The sequence below is a fragment of the Emydura macquarii genome, unplaced genomic scaffold, assembly GCF_026122565.2.
Source record: "Emydura macquarii macquarii isolate MOO-44397 ecotype Brisbane River unplaced genomic scaffold, CSIRO-AGI_Emac_v2 contig_3692, whole genome shotgun sequence".
NCBI classification, from domain to species: domain Eukaryota; kingdom Metazoa; phylum Chordata; order Testudines; family Chelidae; genus Emydura; species Emydura macquarii.
Genome location: NW_027133829.1, coordinates 8,096,580 through 8,121,880, shown reverse-complemented (window position 1 = coordinate 8,121,880; position 25,301 = coordinate 8,096,580). Strand labels below are relative to the sequence as shown.

The 25,301-nt window shown below is 45.6% G+C and overlaps 1 protein-coding gene across 5 annotated transcripts in view; it reads right to left on the bottom strand.

Moving 5' to 3' along the window:
- SH3PXD2A (SH3 and PX domains 2A) overlaps window positions 1-25,301 on the bottom strand; it is a 340,171-nt gene that overhangs the window by 146,889 nt on the left and 167,981 nt on the right. The window contains exon 1 of one of the 5 annotated variants that reach the window (XM_067537046.1): window positions 14,470-14,663. The exons of the other annotated variants lie outside the window; for them this stretch is intronic. Coding sequence (XP_067393147.1) covers window positions 14,470-14,471 — 2 coding nt within the window. The 5' untranslated portion in view covers window positions 14,472-14,663. Of the gene's footprint in view, window positions 1-14,469; window positions 14,664-25,301 lie in introns of those variants that run through there. 5 annotated transcript variants of the gene reach the window in all.

Here is a 25,301-nt window from a genome sequence, read left to right as displayed (position 1 = left end):
CAACCAGCAGGGGAGCTGTCGCAGAGCTGCATCGGAGAAGGAAGGTCAGCCTCTCACAGTGCCCCTGGCTCACAGAGGTGCTGCTCTGGGCGCTGCTGGGGAAGGGGTGGGAGGCAGTGCCCCCTACAGCAAATTCAAAAGGCTGCCGTTTAAAAACTGCAAGGTGTGGCTCAGGGAGCACGCATGTTCAACTCAGAATGATAGACACGTTTTCTTCTTAACACAGTAGCTCCCAAGGACCCCGGATCAGAGCCTTGCGAGTCACAGCCAGGACTCACAAGAACAGATCATATCAAGCGATCAGAAATAATAAAAAACAGGTTAAAATGAGGCTAGATCAATATGCCTCCGACTAGATGACTTTCAGTCTTCTCCTTGGTTTGCTCATTTAGGCCCCAATTCTACAATCAGATCAACACAGGTGTGACGTTCCCCCCCTTGCAATCTGGAGTGGTGTGTAGCTGTGTCACCCCGCTCCCTCACTCCTGGGCCACGATTTACACTGCTTCGCTGTGTGAACCACCCACTCCGGGGTCAGCCCACGGCCAGCCTTCTGCGAGTCATCGGTCCCTGACCTAGTGAAGAAGTGCTTCTGGCCAGCAGCTCATGGGAAAGGCCTCCAGCAAACACCCCCAAGTCCCAGATGCAATCCCGGGAACTGCCGTCTTGCAGCATTCACTGCTGTACACTGCACCCTGCAAGCTCATTACATTAGTCCGTCAATTTATCAAAGAAATTGATATGCACCAGCTCTGCCACTCCAAGTGAAGTCTCTGCACACACTCAACCCAGGTGCACTGCTTTAGATAAAACAAACAAATAGGTTTTATTGATTACAGCAAGATTTTAAGTGATTATAAGCCAGAAAAATATGAATCAAGGTTTGATCAGAATTAATTGAAAGACAAATTGCATTCTAAACTGAACTCAACACTTTAGTAGCCCTATAGTCCCAGATAATGCTCACCACAGGCTGGCTGACTCCTTTCAACCAGCCCCCTTCCCATGGGACCAGTGTCCTTGATGTTGCTTTGTAGATGGATTCCAAGGGAGAGCTCCAGAGACAAAGACGTCTCTACCTTTAATATATTTCCTCGTCACCCCCTGGGCTCAGGTGATTGGCCATGTCTGGCAATGGGCATGATTTCCTCCACTTGAACCAAACGAGCACCGTCTTATCAGGTGCTCAGGCCAGTCCAATGTTCCTATATGCACGCCTCTGCAAGGCGTGAACCCTCACTCAGCTTTGTGATTGCCTGGATTCAAGCCATGTGAGACACACATTTGGGACTATGACATAGCAGGGTTTCATCACTATATATGTCTGACATTGCAGGAAACATGCTACCCTAACAATAACGTTCAGCATGTCCTGAGCATTCCAAAAACGCCTTACACGACATACTTCGCATTAAACAATATACCGTTACGCTGTAAGGGTGAACATGGGGTATAGCGTGTCACAGCAGGCTTCACCTGAAAATCAGTACCCACGTGTTTGTTCTTTCTGAGCCAACATACAGGATGATTTTGATCAGAAACTCATTCATGCTATGCTGGCTTCTGAGCACTTTGTGGTTCAAAATCCAGCCCCTGGTGACGAAAGGGAGCAGTGAAGTAATGCTTTCATTTCTGGAGAGCTAATCTGAAATCTCGACTTCGATTGCAAAGGAAAGTGGACCTGGGCTCCCCATCCCCTCTTCTGTTTGACTTAATTCTAGAACCTTTAGCCTTTACCAGCCGAGCGACTTAACATGCTCATGGTATCAAAGTGGGCCAAAGAAAGCACAACATTATGCTCTATAAGGATGATGTTCTTGTATTTGCATCTAAGCCCGGGGTTCCCATTCCTATCTTTCTACCCACTATTCATCAGTTTGAACTTCTCTCAGGATATAAAATTAATTGGGGTAAATCAGAAATCTGAGGCATTAACAAATATACCCATAAAGGCCTTTTCTCAAATTGGGACTTCCAAGGACAATCCTCTTGTACGAAATATTCAGGACATCCTTAAGATAAATATAGAACCAATTATTGCCCAGTTGGCAAACAATTTGAGGGAGATGGAGTTCATGAACCCGGAGTCTGTGCGGTAAAATTAATGTACTGAAAGTGAAGGTCCTTCCTGAATTTTGTATGTCCTGAGGGGTCTCCCTATTTCTACTCCTCAAACTTACTTTAAGAAATTCAATAATATTTTCAGAACGTTCCTTTGGGGCGCAGGTCAGAAACCTCGACTGGTTCTGAACAAATTACACCTCCCCCACCTCTGGGAGGATTTTGTTTTCCCAATTTGGAAAATGATCATCTCTCCTTTTTGTTAAGCCAGGCATCATTGTGGCTATTAGATATGATCACACAGACACCACCTTGTGTTCAGATTGAATGAGAATTGGTATAGCTTCTCCTTCCGTCCCTCTTTTAGGCATGATTTTGGAGTGCCCCTGTATCAGGAATTTCTGGTATGAGGAGGGTCAAATAATCAATTAGATATTGGATGCTAGATTGGGATTCTCCCCCTTAAATTTCATTCTTGGATATATTCCTGATACCTGGAGATTACCTGCTAATAAGGCAGTGTGGTTCCAAAGTGCAGATTTGGCCATTAAAAAAATTCATCTTGCAAAAATGGAAAAGTCGATCCCCCCCAAACTCTGATACCTGGCTCGGTGATATGGCTGATCTCGCAGCTAACAAACTACTGGCATGTTGCAGAAAACGAATGCCCCAAAAAATTCAAAGCCATTTTGGGCTGACTTTTTAGAGGTCTCTGATTAATATAGACCCTGAAGATAGATATATCGCTTTCCTTCTCCTCCCTTTAACCTAACCCTGTTTATTTACTTTGTGTATTATGATGAATCTGGTATAGTTGTTGTATTTAGAAAAATGAATACAAAATTATAAACATCATATAAAAGGAAAGTGGATTTGGTGCTTGCACTTAGCTTTTCGAATATTTAGCTATACTTTTGTTCACTGCAGCAAGTGGGCTTACAGATTCTCGCTATAACACCCTTCGCGGTAGCCAACCTTGGGCTATAGAGAATGTGGTCCCTGGATCTCACCTCCAGCCCCGCTCGCTGGGGTGGGGGGCTGAGAGCTGCTCCAGGATTGTGGCAGGGAGAAGAGAGTTTCTCCAGGCCTGGGAACTCTGCCCTGCCCTGGGGCCAGAAGAGCTTTGTCTCCCCAATACGGCCCCAGGTGTGGAGGAGCACTCTGCCCTGGCCGCGACCCTGGGGCTGGAGGAGTTGTCTCCCACCTTTCTCGCTACAGTGAACCCCTGGTTGTACCAAACAAATGGCTTGGATCCCCAGGGGTTCGTTAGAGTGAGGGTGTCCTGTATTTCAGCACAACTGGCATCCTCTGCTCAGACAAGGCAAAGAGGCAGGTGGTGAGTTTTCAGTGCATTGTCAGAGCTGTATGGGCAAAAGCAAATATCCAGACTAAGAGCTGGGAGCTGTCAGCACCTAACAGGATCAGGCATGAAATTTGGTTCCAACAAGATCTGCCAGACTCTCGCTTTCACAGCCAAAATGCAAGCAAGCAAATACCTCCTCCCCACACCATGAAATTCTGAAGCTCTGCCCTGGGGAATACTTTCCTGGGGAAAACAGTGGCTGAGAAAACAGGGCACAAAGGCTAGAGAATAGCTAAGTGGCTTCACTAGGCTAATGAAAGTGAAAGCAGGAGAGGTTTTTGATCAGTACAGCCCTTCCATGTCGGGGAGACCTTTTTAGTCCAGGACTGATTATGGAAAAGAAAAACAGATGGTCTAGCCAATCCATCCCTCTGTGCATTTTTAATCATGTACCCAGGTGCTGTTATTTATAGTATCAAATGAATGTACAAGAAGGTGTGTCCACTTCCTTCCCCCTGCCTTCAGTTGGTCACATTTTTTGATGCAAATGGCATTAAATAATAATAATAAAAAAAGCATGTCATAACAGAAATGGGGGAAAAGGGCTATCACCTAGTAAGAGGCTAGGAGACAAAGCTCTTTGACATCTGTTCACAGCACAACATCACGGCTCCACCACTCTTCTTTAGAGGAGTTCACTCATTCTATGAGCTGGCTGCCAAGACGAAACGCCGGGTGCCACTGATGAGAAGGGCAAGAGAGTGAGAGGTGGGGGATGGTGGTAGAAAACAGAGTTGAAAATATTGGTGTGATGAAGTGGGAATTTTCTGCAATGTTTTTACGAGTCCTGTGGGTGCCTCAGTTTCCCTCTGTAGTTTGTATTGCTCCCCAGTGGATGCAGAAGTGCTATAGACAGCCAAGCCAGTGCAATCAGCCAGCCCCCCTGTGACAGAATCCATTCTTGTCTCTCTCTGTCAGTCCCAGGTGACATCTGCTCAGTCTCTTCAAAAGCCAACTCTTCTCCTCCTCCATGTGCTGGGGTTTGGAGTGGATGGGTGTCAATTGTTCAGTTGTTGGGGCTCCCACTCTCTTCCCGGATCCTCCATTGATACGGGTCTATTTCAGCCATCCATACCACCCCTGACAGCTCTGTGACACACACACCTCAGTCAGCATGGATTTCTCAAGGACAAATCATGCCAAACCAACTTCATTTTCTTCTTTGATAGGACTACTGATCTAGTAGATAGGGGGAAGCAGTAGACGTGACATACCTTGATTTTACTAAGGCTTTTGACACAGTTCCACATGATATTCTCATAAGCAAACTAGGGAAATGTGGCTAGATGAAATTACTATAAGATGGGTGCGCAACTGCTTGTAGGAGTATTTATCAATGACTTACTGTCAAATTGGAAGGGCGTATCCAGTGGGGTTTCACAGGGGTCAGTCCTGGTCCGGTACTATTCAATATTTTCATTAATGAATTGGATAGTGGAGTAGAGAGTATGCTTATAAAATGTGCAGATGACACCAACTTGGGAGGGGTTGCAAGCACTTCAGAGGACAAATTTAAAATTCAAAATGGCCTTTGCAAATTAGAGAAGGGGTCTGAATTCAACAAGATGAAATTCAATAAAGACAAGTGCAAAGTACTTCACTTAGGAAGGAAAAATCAAATGCACAACTAGAAAATGGGGCTTAACTGTCTACGTGGTAGTACTGCTGAAAAGGATCTGGGGGTTATAGTGGACCATAAACCTAATATGAATCATCAATGTGATGCAGCCACAAAAAGGGCTAATATGATTCTGGGGTATAGTAAAAAGTGCTTTGAATGTAATTGTCCCACTCCACAGCACTGGTGAGGCCCCAGATGGAGTATTGTGTCCAATTCTGGACGCCACATTTTAGGCAAGATGTGGACAAATTATGGAGAGTTCAGAAGAGACCAACAAAAATGATCAAAGGTTTAGAAAACCTGACCAGTGAGGAAACGTTAAAAACACTGGGCATGGTTAGTCTTGAAAAAAGACTGAGGAGAACCTGATAACAGTCTTCCAGTATGTTAAGGGCTGTTATAAAGAAGATGGTGATCAATTGTTCTCCATGTCCACTGAAGGTAAGACAAAAAGTAATGGGTTTAACCTGCATCAAGAGAGATTTAGATTAAATAGTAAGGGAAACTTTCTAATTATCAGGGTAGTTCAGCTCTGGAATAGGCTTCCAAGGAAGGTCATGGAGTCCCCATCATTGGAAAATTTAAAAACAAGTTGGGCAAACACCTTTCAGGGAGGATCTAGGTTTACTTGGTTCTGCCACAGCACAGGGGGCTGGACTTGGCGACTTTTCAAGGTCCCTTCCAGCCCTCCATTTCTGTGTTTCTATGATTAATATTCACACAAGATAAGGCATTTTTCCAGCTTAGCCTTTGTGATGTAAACACAACCTCGTACCACAAGGTGGTGCTGGAGGACTATAGATCCCCCAGTAATAACATCTATTGACAACAAAGGGGATACAAAAGCAGAGATCAAGACAGGCTGTCAAAGCCACATGTAGATAAATGGGAATAGACTGATATTCGGCACCAGGCTTGCTACAAAGGTGAAGCACCATGCTTCAAGATGATCAAACAGATGTGTGGAAAATATCATGTGAAAACCTTGAAAATCAGAGGTTTTGCATTGTGGTTGACGTTTCTTTAAATGGCTCCAGTTGCAGATTACCCTGGGAATTGTTCCGTTTTTCATGGGTTTTGTTTATTTGATTGTTTTTGCAAAATCAGAATACCGGGATATGGTGATTCTTATTTATTTGTACTGCGATAGCCTGTGGGAGCCCCAGTCATGGATCAGGACCCATTACGCTAGGTGCTGTATACAAAGAACAACAACATCAATCCCTGCCCCACAGAGTTCATGAAATGGTTATAAATTTCCTGGGAAATGGCACATAAAATCTTCCTCACTTCCACAAAGTTTTCCAAAGCCCTCGGCTAAGTTCTGCATGTGCTGTGGATAGGCTGAGCCAGGAACTCTTATTAAAATCAGTAGGTAAAATTCACCCCTGTGCAAAAGACCAACAAACAACCCAGGCACCGCTTAGCCTATATGCAGGCCTAGGAGCTGAAATGGGACTTTTCTTCTGGCCCTCTGTAGGGAAGGAATTGCACAGCTAAGAGAGAGCAAGAGAAGAACTGGATGTTATGAGTCAAACGGCTGCTGCCTAAGAAAAGCGCTCAGCAAAAGACAACACGGATGGGGGAAAATATTTAGGTTAACGTTTCTCAGCATGGGGTAGTGGAAAGAATGAAAACGGGCACATTTTGAAAGAGCTTGTGTAACAAACACACTGGAAAAGCATGGTGCATCTCCTCTAGCGGCTGGTCCATCTAAGAGGACAAGAACCTACTGTCACGACCAGTCAGTGGAGGTACTCCTTCAGTTCAAGCAGTAGAGGTTTGTGCTGCAGTGTGGAAGGTCCCACCTTCAAACCCTCTCGATGACCCATATGAGGGGGTTATTGTAGCTTCATGTAAATGGTTAGTGATAACAAATATTGACCCAGAACTGAAGGGCTTGTGCCCAACTTTTCTCAGAGACCCACACTCCTGAGGCACTTAGGGATTCCCAACGGCTCTGAATCCCTCTCATTTCTCTAGACCTCCCCGCAATGACCTAGGCCTCTGCCACCTCCAGACCAGATCACTGCCCTGCACTCTGTGTAGGGCTGCCTACCTGAGCCTGCAGGCAGCGGCCCGTTTATTTGATACGCACAGTACACAGGGCCCCGTAGCCTGCACTGGCTGTGGTGGTAACCGTGACCTTCAAAGTGGGGTGTGGTTTGCATTGTGGCTACTAGCGAGACAGCCCCTTTCCTTCGTGATTGCTGGGCCAAGCGGGTGCTGCCTGCGTCAGGGGCTCTAGGTCTGAATGCATCTGTGCGCTGGTGACTGGGCACCTTCGGTGGCAGAGTCTCCTCAGCTCTGGGTTTCTGTACCAAAGCCTGTGGATCGTTAGTCAGGGTGTGGGGCCTACCTCCGCCAGAGGGGCCGTCAGCGAGCAGGGTTTGTCGCTAGAGGTTAGGTTTCTGGACATCGCTGTTTCAACGAACGTGGTTTTATTTTCTATTCATTTACGCGCTGGGAGCTCTCCCTGCATTTGCTCCATGGAACCTCCCGGGTGAGGTGGCTGAGGCCCAAAACCAAGCCTCAGTCGTTCTTCTAGAGCGAACAGAGCACCACAAGCCCCCATGAGGTGGTCGGCATTCCTGGCTCGTCCCAGCAAGACACTTGCAACAGAAGGAGTCACTCAACAAGCACCGCTACCATGCCAGGACGGGTGGTAGCCTGCCTGGCTCTCTCACGTGCTTTGAAGGCATTTTCCTCAGCACCACCCACCCACGTTCAGGGACCTCCGCGTTCAGGGATGCTCGGGTGTCTGCCGGCAAAGCCGGCAAGTGGGCATGGCAGGCTGTACACTGCCCGCGAGTCACTGGCGCTTCGGTGCAGAGCCGGGGGCAAGGCAGAGGACTGCTGGAAGAAAGGCCTCCCATGCTGCTCCTTGAAGTGCTGCAGTTGTTTTCTTGGATCAGAACCAGCCTGTATTTAGCTCTGGAGAAGGAAATGGGTTCTTGTCATCTCATTTCCCCGCCTTTCCCCCACCCCTCGCCCCCATTTCAAAGGAATTCAAGTTTGCAGCCCTGGGGTATACAAGGGAAAGGAATAAACAGGGAAGGGTTTCCACTCATCTTCTTCCTATCAGCTGGGAGGTAGCTGCAGTGGGAACTTGCCAAAATTCACTCAGAAGAGGCCTAAACAGACTCAGATGCAGGAGTCCCTGGACCCACAGCCCCAGGGAGCTGGTCCGAATCACCCACTCAGATTCATATCCTTTACATTCCCCTTCCCCTTTGTTACTTGCAGGGGCATGCAAGGATCCCATGCAGCTGCTGGATGAAAACCGTTTCCCGCTCCAGCATCCTACAGTGGATGCGTTTGGTGCAGGGAAGGGTAGTGTGTAGTGCTGTAGTGTGTAGTGGCTTTGCCACCCCTCCCCTCCAGACTAGACTGTATTGGGGATGCTAAGTATTGTGCAGGACTAGCGCCATGCATGCCTCGCAGAAACATACGGTATCTGAAGGGAAGCTTCCTGTGAGGCACATCCTAGTAACGATGTCTTGCACCTGCTAGCCAAGAATCTCAAATTCTTTTATTAAGGTGGCTAACGATCAGCAAGCCTCTGATAAAGCTCATCGGTTTCCATGGAGTTACACCAGGTATGAATTTGGCCCACTCGCTTGATGGGCAAGTCATGGAGGGCAGCATTTTTCAAAAGTATCCTCCAATTCTGGTGTCTCAGGCTTCGGGCACTCAACATTTGACACCTCGGGCCTGCTTTCCAAGGGTGCCGGGCACCCACCGCTCCAACCGAAATCAAGGAGGGCTTGGGAGCTCGGAGGAAAACTCTTTGTGCCTGAGTTTCCCCAGGAGTAAAACCTCCCTGCCCCCTGCTCTGCTGACTACACCACCAGCTCCAATTGACTGAGATCCAGGCAGAGTTATTAGACGTGTTACTAAACATTTCCTGGGAAAAGTTCACCCAACTAAATGGGTCAGCTTAAAAACTGCTTAAAAGCAGAGCCCCAGTGGTATAATCCATCCCGCTTTGATCTCCACCCCCTCTCCAAAGCTGCTTCTTAAGCTGTAACAGGTGTCGTCCCAACCTCCACTACCTGCGTGTCTAAAGCAGATACTGCACACGTGTGCTTTAATGCAACAGCAGATTGTACAAGACACAGAGGATCATACGTGTGTGTATCACATGTACAGACTGGAGGCCAGAAGCGGGAGATTTTCATTGTCTGCCTGTTAAATATTGCACTCAAAAAGGCCAGATGCCACTGAATGTGTCAGAGGTGCCCCTATGCTTATCAGATCCCATCTATCTGTAGGAGAAAGCAATGCCCCACTGCTGTCCTTCTCCCTCCAGCCCACAGCCTCCTCCCAGTCAGATGCCCACAGGGTCCTGAGATCACATATGGGGTCTGATCCTGCAGAGGTAGCTGACCTCCATTTCTCTGCCCCACTAACCTATGGCCATGAATCCACTGTCTTTGGCCCCTCCGTATGAAGAAGCAGAAGGGGCTCTAGCACTTCCGGACAGCCGGAGACCTGCTGCTGCACACAGGCAGAGGGCTAGGTGGAGGTAGCAGTGTTGCTTTGAATAGAAAGAGCGCCCTGAAAAATTGCTGGGCTGAGCGAGGGCTGGGGAGAGGGAAGGTTTGTGAATTGCACAGTCAGCACTTTGCAATGTTTCTGTTTAGCAAGGAGCTCTGCACAGGCAGGTTCAAACTCTTCCTGCAGGTCAAAGCGACAACCGAAAAAGTGCGCCAGTGGAAAACAAGATGCACAGAGCAAAACTGAGCTAAACTGAATAACAAGCCAGCCCCACCTACTGCTCCAGGGAGTCCTAAAATGTTGGGAGGAATTTATCCCTGGGGTTACTCCCTTGACATCAACAGAGTTACTGCCAGGATGAGTCTGTCCCAGAATTTATACAATTCCCCTGAGACTGTTGGCTTCATCACACCTTGCAGTGAGAGGGGAGAGTCAAAACCGTTTGTTGTAAGATCCTCTCTGAGTTTCAGGCTTTGTTGATACCAATTGTGCGTGAAATTCATACTGTGCAGAGGAAGCACAAAACATATGCACCTCTGAAGTCCCAGTTAAATCCTACTGATGTCTCTCTTTTGAGAACTTAAGGAGTGCACAGCATTTCTGCTGGCCCGCTGCACGGGGGCGGACCTCACCCTAGGTAAAAGAGGAACGCTTCCCACTTTTCTTGACTCCAGCCAGCAATGCAGAACTGAATCTGCCCATGTCACGTGTGTGCTAGCCAATCAAAACCCAAATAACGCACCTGGCTGTGTGCAGCTGTGCTTCCAATAGCTCACACTGATCTAAAGGACATCTCTAGGTCTAGGTCAGACAGAGGAGTCAGAAATGAAAGGATTCTTAGCATAAACTGTTGGCATATAAAAGATCCGGCGTATTTATGTTTCAAGAGGTACTTTGTGGGCACTGAAAAAACAAGCCCACCGCTAATCCAGCGGGCACTGGTTTGAAAGATTCTACCGGTTTGAATGAAGTCCCCCATCCGTGAGATCAGGAACTGACAGTCTTGTTTAGACCAATGGCACCTTTTAAGGATGCCCAACTATATCCAAGATAAACCTGCACCAATGTAATAGACTCCTCACCAGTTTAGTCTGGGCAGCATAGTGGTTAGCGCAGGAAATGAGGACTAGAGATTCACAGGTTCTACTCCCAGCTCTGAAACTGACCCAGTGTATCCCCTCATAAAAGCCAAACTCTCCTGGCTGAGCTTCTGCCCCATCCGGTAAACCCAATGCAAAGGCGAGGAAACACCGTGAATTGCCCTTACAGAGCTCCCTCAGCATGGTGTTTGGCGCCAAGGAAGAATTCCAGGGGAATTAAATGTAGCTAAGGCATCCATCTTATTGCAGCCTTGTGCCTCCATGCCGGCTTCGCAGCTTAGAGGGGCTATACGGCCAGGGAGCCCTCAGTCAGCTACTGCTCCTACAAACCCCTCACAAGCACAAAGGGACTCCGCAGATAAGTTAATGCGACCTAAGGCGACAAATGTCAACAGCTTCTCCACAGCCTCACCCCGCAGTCCTCCTCTTCCCTCTTAATCCAAAGCTCCAGGACCCAGGAGGAGATCCCCACAGCGCACCGTGCCACAGACACAGATCATTAGAGTTGGCTGACATTTTTCAACCACTTATTGGGGTCCAAAAATTACTTTTCCCCAATTTTTTCCATCCAAATTAAAAAATGAAAAATGTCACTGTTCTTCGTTTTTTCCCCGTTTTGCCTCCCCTCCTTCACTCAGACAAATTGATAAAATGAGGGGAAAGGGAGGAAAAGAAGGGGGAAAGGAAAGGTGGAAAAAATGAACATTTTTATACAATTTTTTTCTAAAAACCAAAAACTGTTCCTTTTCAATAACCATCAAACAAAATTACTAGAGACTTTTCTTACTTAAACATTTTGTAACCACTTTTTGTCTACATGCATGATCACCAGTGTCCAATCTACTGCTCTGTGACTCGGTTTACTCACCTCTGAACTGGGGAGGATACAGTACTTCTTTCCCAGGGGGTTTTCACTAATTAACATCTCTAAAGCACTTTGAGATTTGATAAAAACTCTTCGCCCCTTCTCCCAGGTATATCAAAGCACTATTCATACAGTGAAGCATTAACCTTACAACCCGCACGTGAGCTCCAGTGAGCGCTCTCATCTGCATTTCACTTAAGTGCTCGTCGATTCTAAGGTCAGGATCATCTAGACTGACCTCCTGTACAGCACGGGCCACAGAACGTCCTCAACGTTAGACCATTGCTATAGAGTGTAAGGAATGATACAAGTGCAGCTACACCTGTTATCAGTATGAATGATCTCCAATTAGACTGTGGTGTTCCATAACCGATTGCAATACGCACCTTCATTTCAGCCACTGTTCTTACTAAAGGGTGGCATGAAGAGCAGAGAAAGGAAAGCATACAGTGCATTTTACATTCAAAGCAACAGGAGCAGTTGTCTTCCTTTCTTTATGTGTTAGTTATCTGCTCACCAGCCTGACATTTGATCCACTCCAGCAAGTGTATCTCACACAGGTCTAGATAATCAGTCAGTCCACCCCAGCCGTCCCCTTCATCAGCCATGGAAACCTTCAGCGAACACAGCGTTACGTTTTGCCCTGATTCCTTACAATGCCAGCTGGCCTGACTCTGATCTCCTGACCATCATGGGTTAGACAAGTGTCAACCTGAGGCCAAGTATACACGACACACTTACTTTGGTAGAATTGCATCTCTCTGGGGTGTGAAAAATCCATACCCCTCAGCGATGTAGCTAAAACGAACGTTAACCCCACATGCAGACAGCGCTATGCAAGCGGGAGAGCTTCTCCCATCGACATGACTACCATCTCTTGCAGAGGTGGAGTTAAGCAGATGGAAAGAGCTCTCTCTCTCTCTCTTTGGTTTAGGGTGTCTTCATCAGAAGTGCTACAGTGATGCAGCTGTGCCGATGCAAGTTTGTAGTGTAGATCTGCCGTGAGATTCCTGCTTTTAAGCTGAGCTTTGTTTCATTATCTGCTCTCAACCTCCGAGTCCCCTCCATCTCCATCTGTCTTTTTTATCCACCTGTGACGCTCACGTGAAATCCCAGTGACTTCAACAAGTCTCCATGTGGGTGCAGCAGTCTGTCAGCACATTGTACATTGTAGGATTGGGCGATATATTGTATGCTCTTTGGGGCAGGGACTGTCTTCTTTGTTACTTGTCTATACAGTCCTTAGCACAATGGGGCCCTGATCTTTAAGTGGCGTTCCTACCTGCAATCATCTCATCGATAACTTTTACATCAGGGTAAGTCAATTAATCCAATGGGGCTGTTCCATACTGGTATGATAGCAGAATCTTACCTTAAAGGTACCGCAAGAGGATATAAAAGCGGGCAGAACCTGGCCCTTTATATGGGAGTTTCAGAAAGGAAAAAGTTCACTGCTATCTGAACTGTGCAATTTTTTGGGTCTTAATTCCACCCACATGAAACATTAGCGCAAACGACATTTAAACAACAAACACCCGACGCCACCTACAACATTAAAGCAGAACCAGGAAACTCATCTCTAAAGCACCAACAATTGCTGCCTTACTTCTAATGATTCCCTTGGAGGCTCTTGTGTATCTCAGCTAAGAACAGTAATACAGAATTACACTTATTCAGACCATATGTATAAGTGCAGCAAGAGCCCGTAAAAGCTTAACCAGCACAATAAACATTTGGAAAAGCACAGGGACCAGATTTATGGTCCTTGGACACCTGCCAACATGACCCACAGGATTAGATGCTTAGATTTTTTGATGTAAGAAAAAAGTAAATAAATAACAAGACCTCCTCCCTCTTCCCCCCAAAGACCCCAAAGCCCAACCCTGCACTGGAATATGACGGTTTTTTCCATGTTTTCTGATTCCCCGAATGTGCTGGCTGAAATTGTGCACACAGAGCAGGTCCTAGCAAACAGGATTTTATTTAGCACCCAGGACTCCAAACCCACATCCCAGAACATAAAATAAAACAAAGGTGGTGGGGGGGGGGGGCAAGAGGAGATAAGAGGGTTTGATCCTTAATTTCCACTAAAGGAAGGATTAACCTTGCTGCAGAAAGGGATCTGGACTCTGCCAAATTCAAGCTGATTTTCAGCGCTAGTTCATCAGCAAAGAGCAATGTGGTAACTTCAACGCCACATACTACACTGGAACTCAGAGTGCTGCTGGGACGGGGCGGCCACAAAACCATGTAATTCCATCCCTGAGAAGCTGGTGTTGTTAAATCTTGAATGTTTGTTTAAACAAAGCAATTTGGGTTAACAGGACAACTATGCACTGTTGAAACACAAAAGTTACGGTCATTTCCCAAACAGAAGACATGGATTCCCAATCGTTCCCCAGATTACTCCAGCGTTTGCTCACCTACTTTACTTCTCTTTTATATTTACTAAAAGTTGATTTATAGTAAAAATATTTCACACTTATAAAGCATCTTTGAGCCAAGGAAAGTGCTTCACAAATGGGAATTAATACAGCCCACAGGATCCCTGGGAAATGTGTTATTATTATGCCCCTAATAAAGGGAGAAAACTCAGACACAGATGGGTTGAGCGACATGCTCTGGGTCACACACACAGATCAGTGGCCATGCTGAAAATGGAACCCAGGAGTCCTGGCTCCCCATCACTAACTGTACTTCCCCATCAAAAGTGTCTGGGACTGAACCTTCTGTACAGATGTTAAATGAAAGACAAAGACGAGGGCATATGAGATTGCTTTGAAGAGATTTGCCTCATCCATTGAGACAAAAGACCTGGAGTAACTGAGCGTTCATGTCTGAGAGAGCGCCTCCCCACCCACACATACCCACCCTGAAGATGTTTTTACAAGTTTAAGACAAGCCACGACACAAAAGTTACACAAAAGGAAGTCTTAAGCATGACGACAGATTTACTTACATGAGGCTCAGTGCATGAAGCTGTCCTCGTTGTTAAAGAACCAGCTCAGAAGCACTGCACTGCTTTGCTTATTAAGATACACAACAAGCCTATTTGTGTTTATTCGCTGCGTGGGGAGGTGGGCCGTGCATTTCAGCAGAGAACAAAGCCTATATGCAACATTTCATTCTCCCTCCCACTGGTACTTTTCAAAAGCAGAGACGATTTACATAGGCAAGGCTTGCAATCAGAGCCAGTGAGTCCAGCTGAAGACAGAGTGGGTCCAGTGGGAGGAAGGGGATGCAATGAAGTAAGGGTTAGGAATGTGTGGAAAACCTAGCACACCAAAGAAAAGCCTTATCAAATCTTAAGGGGGAGGTCAGCAAGCGAAAAGGTCTGCCAGAAGCAGACATGTTCATGTCTACAAATCACCAGGCATGAGAGAGAGATGGGGAGCGGAGAATGTTGGGGGTCGGGAGGGAGAGACGAAAGCAATGAAGAGGAACGCTGTGCACGTTCCATTTCTGTAAGGAGACCCAGTGAACTACAGTGCAACCTGACCATCAGGGAAGGTTTAGATCCAGGTCCAAACCACGCAGCTGCCTTTTGTTGCTACAATGAGCAGGTCTCCCTCCCACACAGTCGCCTCATGGCCAAAGATGTCTCTGCAGCTCCCTGCCTGTGTCTCCTCTCTGCACGCCACACACAGACTCTTCTTACGTTCAGCAACAAGCCTCCCTGGGGCTGGATTTATGAACAGAACAAAATATTCAGTGTACGAATTCCCAACTCCGCCATCAAGCCCCTGCCCGCACTCTTCCTGCTGGAGGTCTCCCAGCCTTCCCTGCCTGCAGCCTCTTCCCTGAAGACTCAGGATTTGCTGCGAGATCCTACTTGTTCCCTACCCAGCAACCATTGCTTTTACTTAGTATTCCTTAAGCACTTCCCCCCCCCCCCCCCCTTCCATGTAAGGGTAATCACCTGCCTCCTGCTCAGGTATGCCCACTCAGTAACCCTGAACGGGTCAAGCCACTGTGGTGTAAGCCATCTTGTTACAAGGCACCACCCAAACCTCCACAGCCAAACAGTGGGAATGTGAGGATGCTCAGGGGCATCTCAACAGTTAACGGTAATTAGGGAGCTTATCAGTCACGAGCATATGGAATAAGTTATCTGGGAAGACAGCAGAAGCAGAGTGCAAATAAGATCCGCAAGAGAGAGCTAGAACTGACCCTGGAGAGTGACCTAGAGATGGAATGGTCTGGGGGAAAAGCAGGAAGTTGAGCTTACAAGCCATAGCCCTTTCTTTGGTTTATTTCTTATAAGCCTCACAAGCTTTTTTAAGCTCTATGAAGAGCTGGAGTCTGCACTCAGAGCCATGCATACTTATTTCTGCGAGCTGAAATCCATAGCTTCGGTTCCTTAGCATAATAATCTTAACCTCCCAAAATGTGCTGCCACCCAGGTATATGTCCAGAAGGGAAAGTGGATTGGCCAAATGGGGGCAATTCAGGTTTTGCCTCTGCAGCTAAGTGAAGTTCATCTCAGGAGAGTAAATGAACTGCAACGTTAGGTGAGGTTGTTTACACTTGACGGTTTTCCGGAAGGAGTAACCCATCGGGTAATGTATATCTGTTAATGTAAAGGTCCTCCCGTGAAGTTTTGCACTCAAGGAGCGTGTTTCTTTGGAAGAAAAGTGGACTGGCGGTAAAGCAGAGGATTTAGGAGACTCCTGAGATTATTGCCATTCTGACCTTGGGTAAGATATTGAACATCTTTGTACTTCACTGAGCTACAAAACGGTCAGAAAATTACGGTTAACTTGACCCTCCCCTGTGGTCCTGACACCAGTATATGGAGAGCTCTGTATCAGGGAGCAACCACTTCGCCCTGAGTGTTGTTTAGCCTGACCACTTACATGGACAACTAATTCAAACAAAGGAAAGTACCGTAAATTTAACAGCCATAATATGATGGAACTAGTGGTAAGGAATCCTAGGTTCTAATCCTAGCTCTGCCAATTACTTGCCCCGTGACCTTTGGTACTTCACGTTACACATCCCCGGGCTTTTGCTTTCCCACCAGTGAAATGGAAATAATACTCCGCTCTCTAAGAGGCAGATTGGGAGAACTGTAAAGTGCTTTGAGATCCTTGGCTGGAAGGGCAGTAGAGTATTATTATTATTATTACTACTATTGTATGAGTCACACAATGCTTTCTTTTCAGTATTATTCTCAGGAACAATCCCTGGGAAGCTCTTGGTTCCACAGAAGAACAACAAAAATAATTTTTTTTTTTTGGCAGCTGATGGCAAGAATAATGCTGTTCTCCCATATGTTTTGTGCTATTTAAAGGGAAACTGTACCTATTTTCAAAAGACCTGCTCTCTGCACTTTCAAAAGAGAAGTGCTTGGTATCTGTCATCATGAAGAAACTCAGAAAGATACACTGGACATCATTTTACGGTATCTTGGACATTTCTGAGTTAAGGCAAATTGTGGGTGAGGGTAGATGTTCCTTTCAGCTGGCTCACAAAATCATCGATAACAGACCACAGCAAAACCACTTAGGAGTAGGCAACGGGTTTTGTAATGACTGTCACTACAGCACCTTCACTGCAGGGTGTGGAGTTGTAGGAAGAGTAACTATAGGGAGTTGTGTTTTGTGCCATGTTCCATTTATGTCAGACAAGCTTTTGAGGCTGTGATTATGTGGAGAGTATTTGATGCTGCGTGTTCATACATCAAGAATAATATTCTAATCTTAAAAATGGGACCAAAATCTCCTCCTCTGAAGTAACTGCCCTTCCCATTAGGTAATAGCATTTGGCTCTTTATAATAAGCAACAAGCTATGGCTGGAGCTTTTAGGCAAGTGAGATGCATCTTAAATGCAAAGTAGGAAGCCAAATTCAAACTAAATTCTACGTCACTTGTATCATATGCAATCCCTATTGACTGAAGTGAGATTGCATGGATGTAAATGATGGTGGAATCTGGCCTACAAAGGATTTTTTTTAACAACTCTGAGGGGGTGGAAGGTAGGGAATGCGGTGTACATTTAACAAACCAATCAAAATCTTTCGCCCTGATACTCGGTGGGTGCCTCCAGCACATGGTCTGGAACAGGTAGATAGACTATGAACCTCTTTTCTCCTAGTTTCATCGCACAAGCACTAGGGGACGTTCTGTTCAATTGAAAGGTAGCATATTCAGTACTGACCAAAGCAAATACTTTTTCACACAGTGCATAATTAAACTGTGGAACCCCTTATCACAGCATGTTATTAAGGCCAAAACCTTATGAACATTCAGATAAGGATTAGATGCTCAGATGTTTAACAAGAATGTCCGGGGTTATAATTATTATTTAATTGCAGTAGCACCTAAGGGCCTCAGTCATGCGCCAGGACCTCCTTGTGCTAGGCACTGTACAAACAATGGACAAAAAGATGTTCCCAGCTCCAAGAAGCTTACAATCTATGATTAACACGAGAGGTTGACACAGACATAGGAACACAAGGCAACAACTGGACAATGGGATAGGATTCTCAGCACACCAGTCACCTCACTGTTCTCGAGTTTTGTGTAGGCAACATGTCAAAGAAGAGTTTGAAAGAGAAAGATGAGTTAGTTTTGCTGATGTCTATGGGAAATTCATCGCAACCATCAGGGGTAGAATATTTAACAAGTGGGCAAGGAAAGCCGGCATCATAAGCCGATCAGAGGTAGGAGTCAACATCTTGATTATGAATGGAAGGGGCTACGTAGGGTGGGGACAGGCTGTGAAGAGCCTGGGAAATGAAGACAGGTTCTAGAATAGTTAATGCTAACAAAAAAGTACTCGAAGGCAGATAAAAATCTCATGTTTCATAGCATAAACCCGCCTCCAACTCGTAGGGCTCAAGATGTGACCCCCACGGGGGTCAGATTATTCCACATTTCCCAGCTGTGAGGTTTCTTGCACCTTCCTTTGAAGCACCTGGAAGCTAGTTGCTATCGGGGAGAGGGTTCTGAACGAGAAGGATCATGAGTCTGACCCAGTCTGACAGTTTCTCTGTTCGTATGAGTTGACAGGAGAAGGCCTCATCATCTTCAGTCACAAAGGGTGGGGCAGGGTGAGACAGGTGTACTGGTGAAACACATATTAGTGACTCTATATCTATATGTATCTGTCTGCTTCTAGCTGTACCTATAGAACAGGAAGTACGTCACCAGTCACACTAAGCCCAGATTTTGACACCTCTTGCATCCTGCATTATGCAACAACAGGGTTTTCAGTGGGGGGAGGGGTGGGGAAGGCAGGAGCCAGGTGATGGGGTGTTGGACAGTAGCTGGGGGTGTGGGTGGGGGCAACAGGAGCCAGGCAATCGCGGCATTGGGTAATAGCCGGGTGGGGCAGGGGGTGGGAGCCAGGCCATGGTGTTGGATAGTAGCTGGGGGGGGAAGGGATGGCAGGAGCCAGGCGATGGGGTGTTGGATAATGTCTGGCGGGGAGGGTGGGACCCTGGGGGAGTGGACAGGACCAGAGTTGGGTCAGCAGCTTGGGCAACCTTAATTCTGGCATCTCCTAACTTTTGAATCATGGCCTTGGAAGCCTTCACTTTCTCAACACCAGCTTTCAGAGGAGATGGAGACATGCACCCAACACACCTGAACAGATGAACACACATATGAACACAAGCCACAACGTTTGGACCTGGATCTGAATTCTCCTCCAAGTGTGGATGTGTTTTGATCTGGGCTCGCCGCAAACTCACACCTACCCTTCAGATGTTTAAGAGAACGGTCTTTGTTAACATGCGCTGGTGGAGTTATTCCCTCTAATGAGGATAACAATGGGCTGGAAATCTAGTCCGCCAGTACACCAGGGAGAGCTGTTCCATACAAAGCAGCGCCACCCGGCCCTGTTACCCAAAATCATCCCTTCTTGTTTCATTCATTTTCAAGAGAGAATGACAGTTTTCGGGGTGTCCTAAATAAAACAACGTATCTTTACACAAGAGTGAACACAGAAGGGTAAACGTGTTTCAATTTGTCTATAATATTAATAGGGTGATTATGTAATTTCTTTGGCTCAGAGCTGGAAAGACTCCGATTCTAGGACTGGATGGGATTTTCCTTGAAGTCATCCCTGAACTGTATGAGTTATTTTCCTGGCTCACCCCAAAACAAAGCGGTTAGCTTTCTGAGAAGCTAATGTCCAACCGTTGAAAGGTTTCGCCAACCAAAACATTGTGGCCTTATCCTGTTTTAATAATCTAAGGCATCCATTTCACCCTTAACAGTCATTTGAGGTATTCTGTGCACTGCTGAAATAACCCCTTCAGACTTCACTTTGCTTATATTCTGACTGAAAACTACCACATCGCAGGCTTACAGCTTTCTCTGTGAAAAAATGAACAGTGCATGGTGGTAAAATATATTTATTTCCAGATATTGGGGAGCGAGCGACCACATACTCCACGCTTTTTTTCTTTTTTCCCATTGCTCAGAGATGGGCCTGAGGCCAAGACGGCGCTGCTAAGCTTCTTTTCTATTTAAAGCATTTGTTTTTATTAATAACCCTTTACAGACAACACCCCAGCACTGCGGGAACTGCATTTCCGTGTTATGTCATCATGAACCATTATGTATTTAATTCCTGTACCCACAAACCCACATGGACGTCATTAAACACGTACCGTACAGTATTAAAACGGTGTTCTATAAAGTACAATTAAAAAAATAAGATCTATGCAGTGTAGAGTTTTTTCCCCTAAGGTCATGGGAAAATGAAGAAGCGGGCAAGGAAGAGGAGGCGCCGTGGTGCAGGGAGTTAGCTCACCAACTTTCCCGGGCGATCTAGTGCTCCTTATGTCACAAGTGAAGATTAATTGCACTATAAACTCTTCAAAGCAGATGTAACAAATCAGTGTTTTGGAGACAATGGAGATAGTTGCTATATAAATCACACGTGGCGTATTGGGATAAGAACCTTGGTCCTTCTATTCTAATAAATACATAAGGCCTCTATCACTCTTCCCACTAAAGAACGCCTCCAACCCTGGGAAATAATTGCAGGTTTCTTACCATTATACCCCAAAGTCCAGTACACCGTGCCGGGACCTTGCACTGGAGAGCCCCAAGCGTGACATTGGTGTTAGATTATGGAGAAGGTTTTAATGGTTTCTAAATACAATGCTAAACATGCCCTTGGCTACGCTTGCAGCTAAACTGTGCTTGGCACTCATTATCAGCAATGGTGAGTTTCATAGTGAAGATGAGGGGATAGCTGGAAGTTATGACCTGAGTTCCCTTTTCCCAGCTACGCGGCAGGAATTGGCTTCTCACCTGGGTTGGACCCTAATCGGTAGGCTCCTGTCATCTGTTTTATTGGTCTTTGTCTCCTATGTTTAGTCCTTTGGCTATTAGTGTCTGGCACATTTTTAAGTCACCTGTTTGGGAGCAAGGGACTGCACGTGAGGGTGAGAGGCAAAAAGAAAGAGACGGGTGGAATAAATGAGAAAAAAGGATGTATGGAAATCCCAGGGACGAGAAGGAATGAGAGAGGACATCCTGGGGGAGGAGGCAGAGAACACATTGTGAGGAAAGGAAAAGAGAGCTGATGGACTGGAAGGAAAGAGAAAACAGCAGACACTGAAGACAATGCAGAAAAACATACTTCACAATCTACGATAACTCCAGAAAAAGTGAAACACGGTCAGGAAAGGTAAGAATTTCAAACAAAAGCAAGAGACATGGAGTCAGTTACATTTTTAAAATGCATGAAATAGGAGGTTATTTGACACTAGGTTACAGTTAAATACATAATAAACAGAACGTGGCTGTTCTAGTCCTTGCATTTCAGAGTGTGTGAAGGGGCACGGACCACAGTGGCCAGCACAGGGAGTTTTCAGTATGACTGGCAGGCTTAGTCAGTGGGGCCAGGGGATGCCGAGTACATTTTTCAAGACCCCCTCACCCACACGAAGGAGAGAGCATATTTAATCATTTTGGTGGTGGAGTTTCTCAGACTTGTTCTGCAGCTACAAGGATTTTTTCAAGGCCTGGCCAAATGTTTGTATATCAAGAGACTATACCACGCACTTGCCCAGCTTCTCCAGGCCTTCCAGGAAGCTGTCACTTACCTCTTTCCTAACTAATTATCTCAGCTATAAGGTTCTATTTCTCCTTAAGCAGGCTTCCTACACAATGGCTTTATAATCCCAGTTAATCTTGCTACAACAGAGAAAAAGAAAAGGGATAAACATGTGCATAATTAAGATGATCTGATTTTGTGTAGTCTCATAAATATTCAGCCATTTTTTTAACTGATTTAGATTCATTTGCCACTGTCCTTTCATTGCTCCTTTTGAAGCCATAGTGATATATATGCCTGTTTGATCCTGAATTCTCTCTGAAGGGGTTGCAAATGCTAGCTAAAGCAAATGTACTAAAGGGCATTGGTAAGTGATGATGTGCGACAGAATCTGACACCAAATATAGGCACAATAATTGGTGCTGATTGGTTTTGTGCTCATTATTTTGCCTCAGTGAGGCTGTGTTCTCCTCACGTTAAGATCAGGAAGTGAAGATATTTACGCTGTCTCCATTATAAAGTTATGAAAAGCGTGCAATATTTTTAAAGGTCACCTCAAAAGATTTTTGTTTCAAACTAGGTTCGTGCCCTTTTTGGCTTTTTTATGATGTATAAAGCAGGCCCCAAAAGCTTTTTTCAGACAAGTTTTCTTTTTTCATGCTTGTCTTTTTAAGAAAAAACCTTAGATTTATCAGGAGTGTTGAGTTTGTGCTTCCCTGGCTTTTTGACAGGGCCATTTGGGGCTCCCCCAAGAATAAGTATTACAAACTCTCGCACCTTGCAACTTATTTATTTATTTTGGTCATACGGATCAATATGCAGGACATTTCTTTAAAGTATTGGCTTCACTCTCCTACCAGAACTGTGTGTGCGCGTGCACACATGCGTGCATGTCACCCTCCAGTGACTGCAGCCAACGGAGGATAAAAGAGCTAAGATTACTTTCACAGGTTATCACTAGTGAATAAATATCAATTTTATTTCCTTAACAATCTTCAGGAGTTGTTCCATATCTGTGATACACCCCAATCCTGCAAACATACACACATGGATAACTTTGGGCACGTGAGTATTCCTGTTGAATTCAATGCAGTTACCCATAGTGCATAAAATTATCCACCTGCATAAATGTTAGGAGATTGGAGCTGTAGTTTGAGTCTGACCCCTAGGTTTTATATTAAGAGATATAAAGAAGTACCCTCTGGGTCTGAGATCTTTTGGACCTTTGTCTCTATAGAGTCGTTTTCTTGCTTATTTGACAGTTTAAATATGCTTCAGTATTTTAAAAATAAGGCCTTAAAGAAAAGAAAGTTGTTGGCTGGCAGCACCTTTTTGGGAACCTTTAAAAAGAGCAATCAGCTGTTCACAGCCCTATCTTGGGAGCCATTAATTGAGTGATAGCTCGTTACACATTTAACTTATGCAGTTTCCTGTGTGTGAAACATCTCAATTAAGTTTGTTTTAAATAAAAATAAAGTAAAAGGTTTCTCTGAGCACATACTAGGCTGGGAAAAGTGCGGTAAAAAAGCAGTATTTGTTTGTTAAAGCCAAAAATTCTCCACTCTCTGATATTATTTATCCTGTCAGCGGCTAGCGTGTATTCAAGCAGCAAACTGAAGCGCGTGAATTTTATGTTCTAACCAAAAAAAGCCCCTGCTTGTCATAAAACTGCAAGGCTGAAGATTTCCACCAATGGGGATGTTGAACAACCGTGACAATGGTGCAGTGAAAACAGCCACAAGAAGGCAAATGAAAAAATTAAGTTAAAAAAGCAATAATTGCCTAACACACGGGGGACCGTCATTCCACTAAAAGAAGGCGGGAGGGGGAAATATCCTTACGATGTTCACTTCATCCCTTGCCTAATAACTCAAGGGCACCTAACTTTCAAAGTATCACATTTTTCATACTCTGGAAGGGTCACAAAGCTTCCTTCATCAGCTCGGCCCTTTGGCAGCTCTCGTCCTCCGAATGCAAATGCTACATCTGGAAAAGGCAAGAATCCTCTCTCTCATGCCTGAAAGCCTCTTTTTATCTCCTCTCCTCTGCAGAACTCCCACTTCTTTCAACCACTCTCTCTAACATGCTACTTCATTGAATGGATTCAAGGTTTTCGGGGAAATCTACTCAGTATCTGCCTCTTCTTAAAGCTGCAGCGCACCTTCAGAGCCGGTGCTTTCAATTCGTTCAAGGCAAGCTGCTGTTTCTTGGCTAAACATCCCTAAAACAAAGTTGCCAGTGCCATCAATGTCCATGGGAACAATGGATATGGATGGGCACTAGACAATGAAGGTTAACAGAGTTGTTTGTAAGGGCTGGAAGAATTGGGTGTCATTGGCTGGCATTAGCCGCGCTCCCCATCTGTGCCTTGTCCCTCTCCCTCTCAGAGATGACACTAATGCGTCATGAACATTAATAACATGGTTACTGTGTACACAACAGAGGCTTGCTCTATGCATTGAGAGGACCAGAGAAACAACAGACGCTGTTCTGCTGATCTCCTGCTGGAAACATAAAGCCATCTCCAGGGATGAGAATCAGTTTTATCCTCCTGGTTTTATCCTCTGTATCCTCCAGCCCGTATCTTAGCTGTAAAGATGGGTATCAATGTGAAAGGGCTACAGAGATAGGCCCTGATTCAGCAAGGCACTTACGCACATGTGTAACTCGCCAGTGGGAATATTAAAGTCGCACATGTGCTTAAGTATTTTGCTGAATTAGAGCCATAAAGGGAAATCTTTGTGCCTGATTTTTCCCTTTCGTTATTTTTAAGCCATACTGCTAGACTCTGCCCCTCATCTCATACCTCCAATGGAAGCAAAGTACAGCACATTGGTCCCCCTTAAGAAGTGAACATGTATCCACATTTATTGTACAATGGTTCCCCGCTCTTTGAATAGGAGATAAGTGCAGTATCGCAGGCATCACTCTGGTAGCTGTGGATAAATGTAGACTTTTTATATGATAACCACTCCTGATTTATTTGTATTATTAAACACGTAGGCAGTGTCATACACTTGTGCTGCACGTTAAACACATAGAGCTGCATTGTACAGTTTTTACTTGTGTTGATGAGCCCTAACGCACCTGAGTAATCTCACTGACTTCGGTGAAATTCACCTCCGCCAAAAACGTTTGCACAGAGCTGCACCAAAGAACATATTATCTAAGGTACGCCAGACAAGACATTCTGCAGAACCACAGTTCAGGGAATGGAAAGCGAGGGATGGTTATCAATGAGAAGGTAGGAAGGATGGATTCTTGGAAGCAATGGGCTTCGAGGAAGAATGTGTAGAAAGGGAGAGGGAGGGTGCTAGACATATAGGAGTGGGGAAGGTATTTTAGGCATAGGGAATGGCATGATGGAAAAGATTAAGCTGAGAGCAAGAGAAAAAAGGAGGGAGTGGTATGGCAGGAGCAGTGGGAGCTTCTGGGAAAGGACAGGAGTGTGGAGAGGATGGAAGAAGCAAGGTTATGTAGTTTCATGAAAGGGAGAACAAGGAGCAGATTCAAGGAGAATGGCCTGGCTTGAGCACGGGATGGAAGGATGTTTCAGGGAAATTGGAAAGGTGAGGGTGGAAAGCAGAAGGGTTACAATACTCCATGTGAGAAATGGACAAGGCAAGGCCAAGGGTTTCGGCGTGGAACTGGGAGGGCAGTGTGGATTTTCATTATCAGAAAAAGGAAGATGCAAGAGGATTTAGCAGAGGGAGAGAGACTGACAACCCTGGAGGCTAGATTCTTGGTATACCCCAGGAGCGCGGTCAGCACAG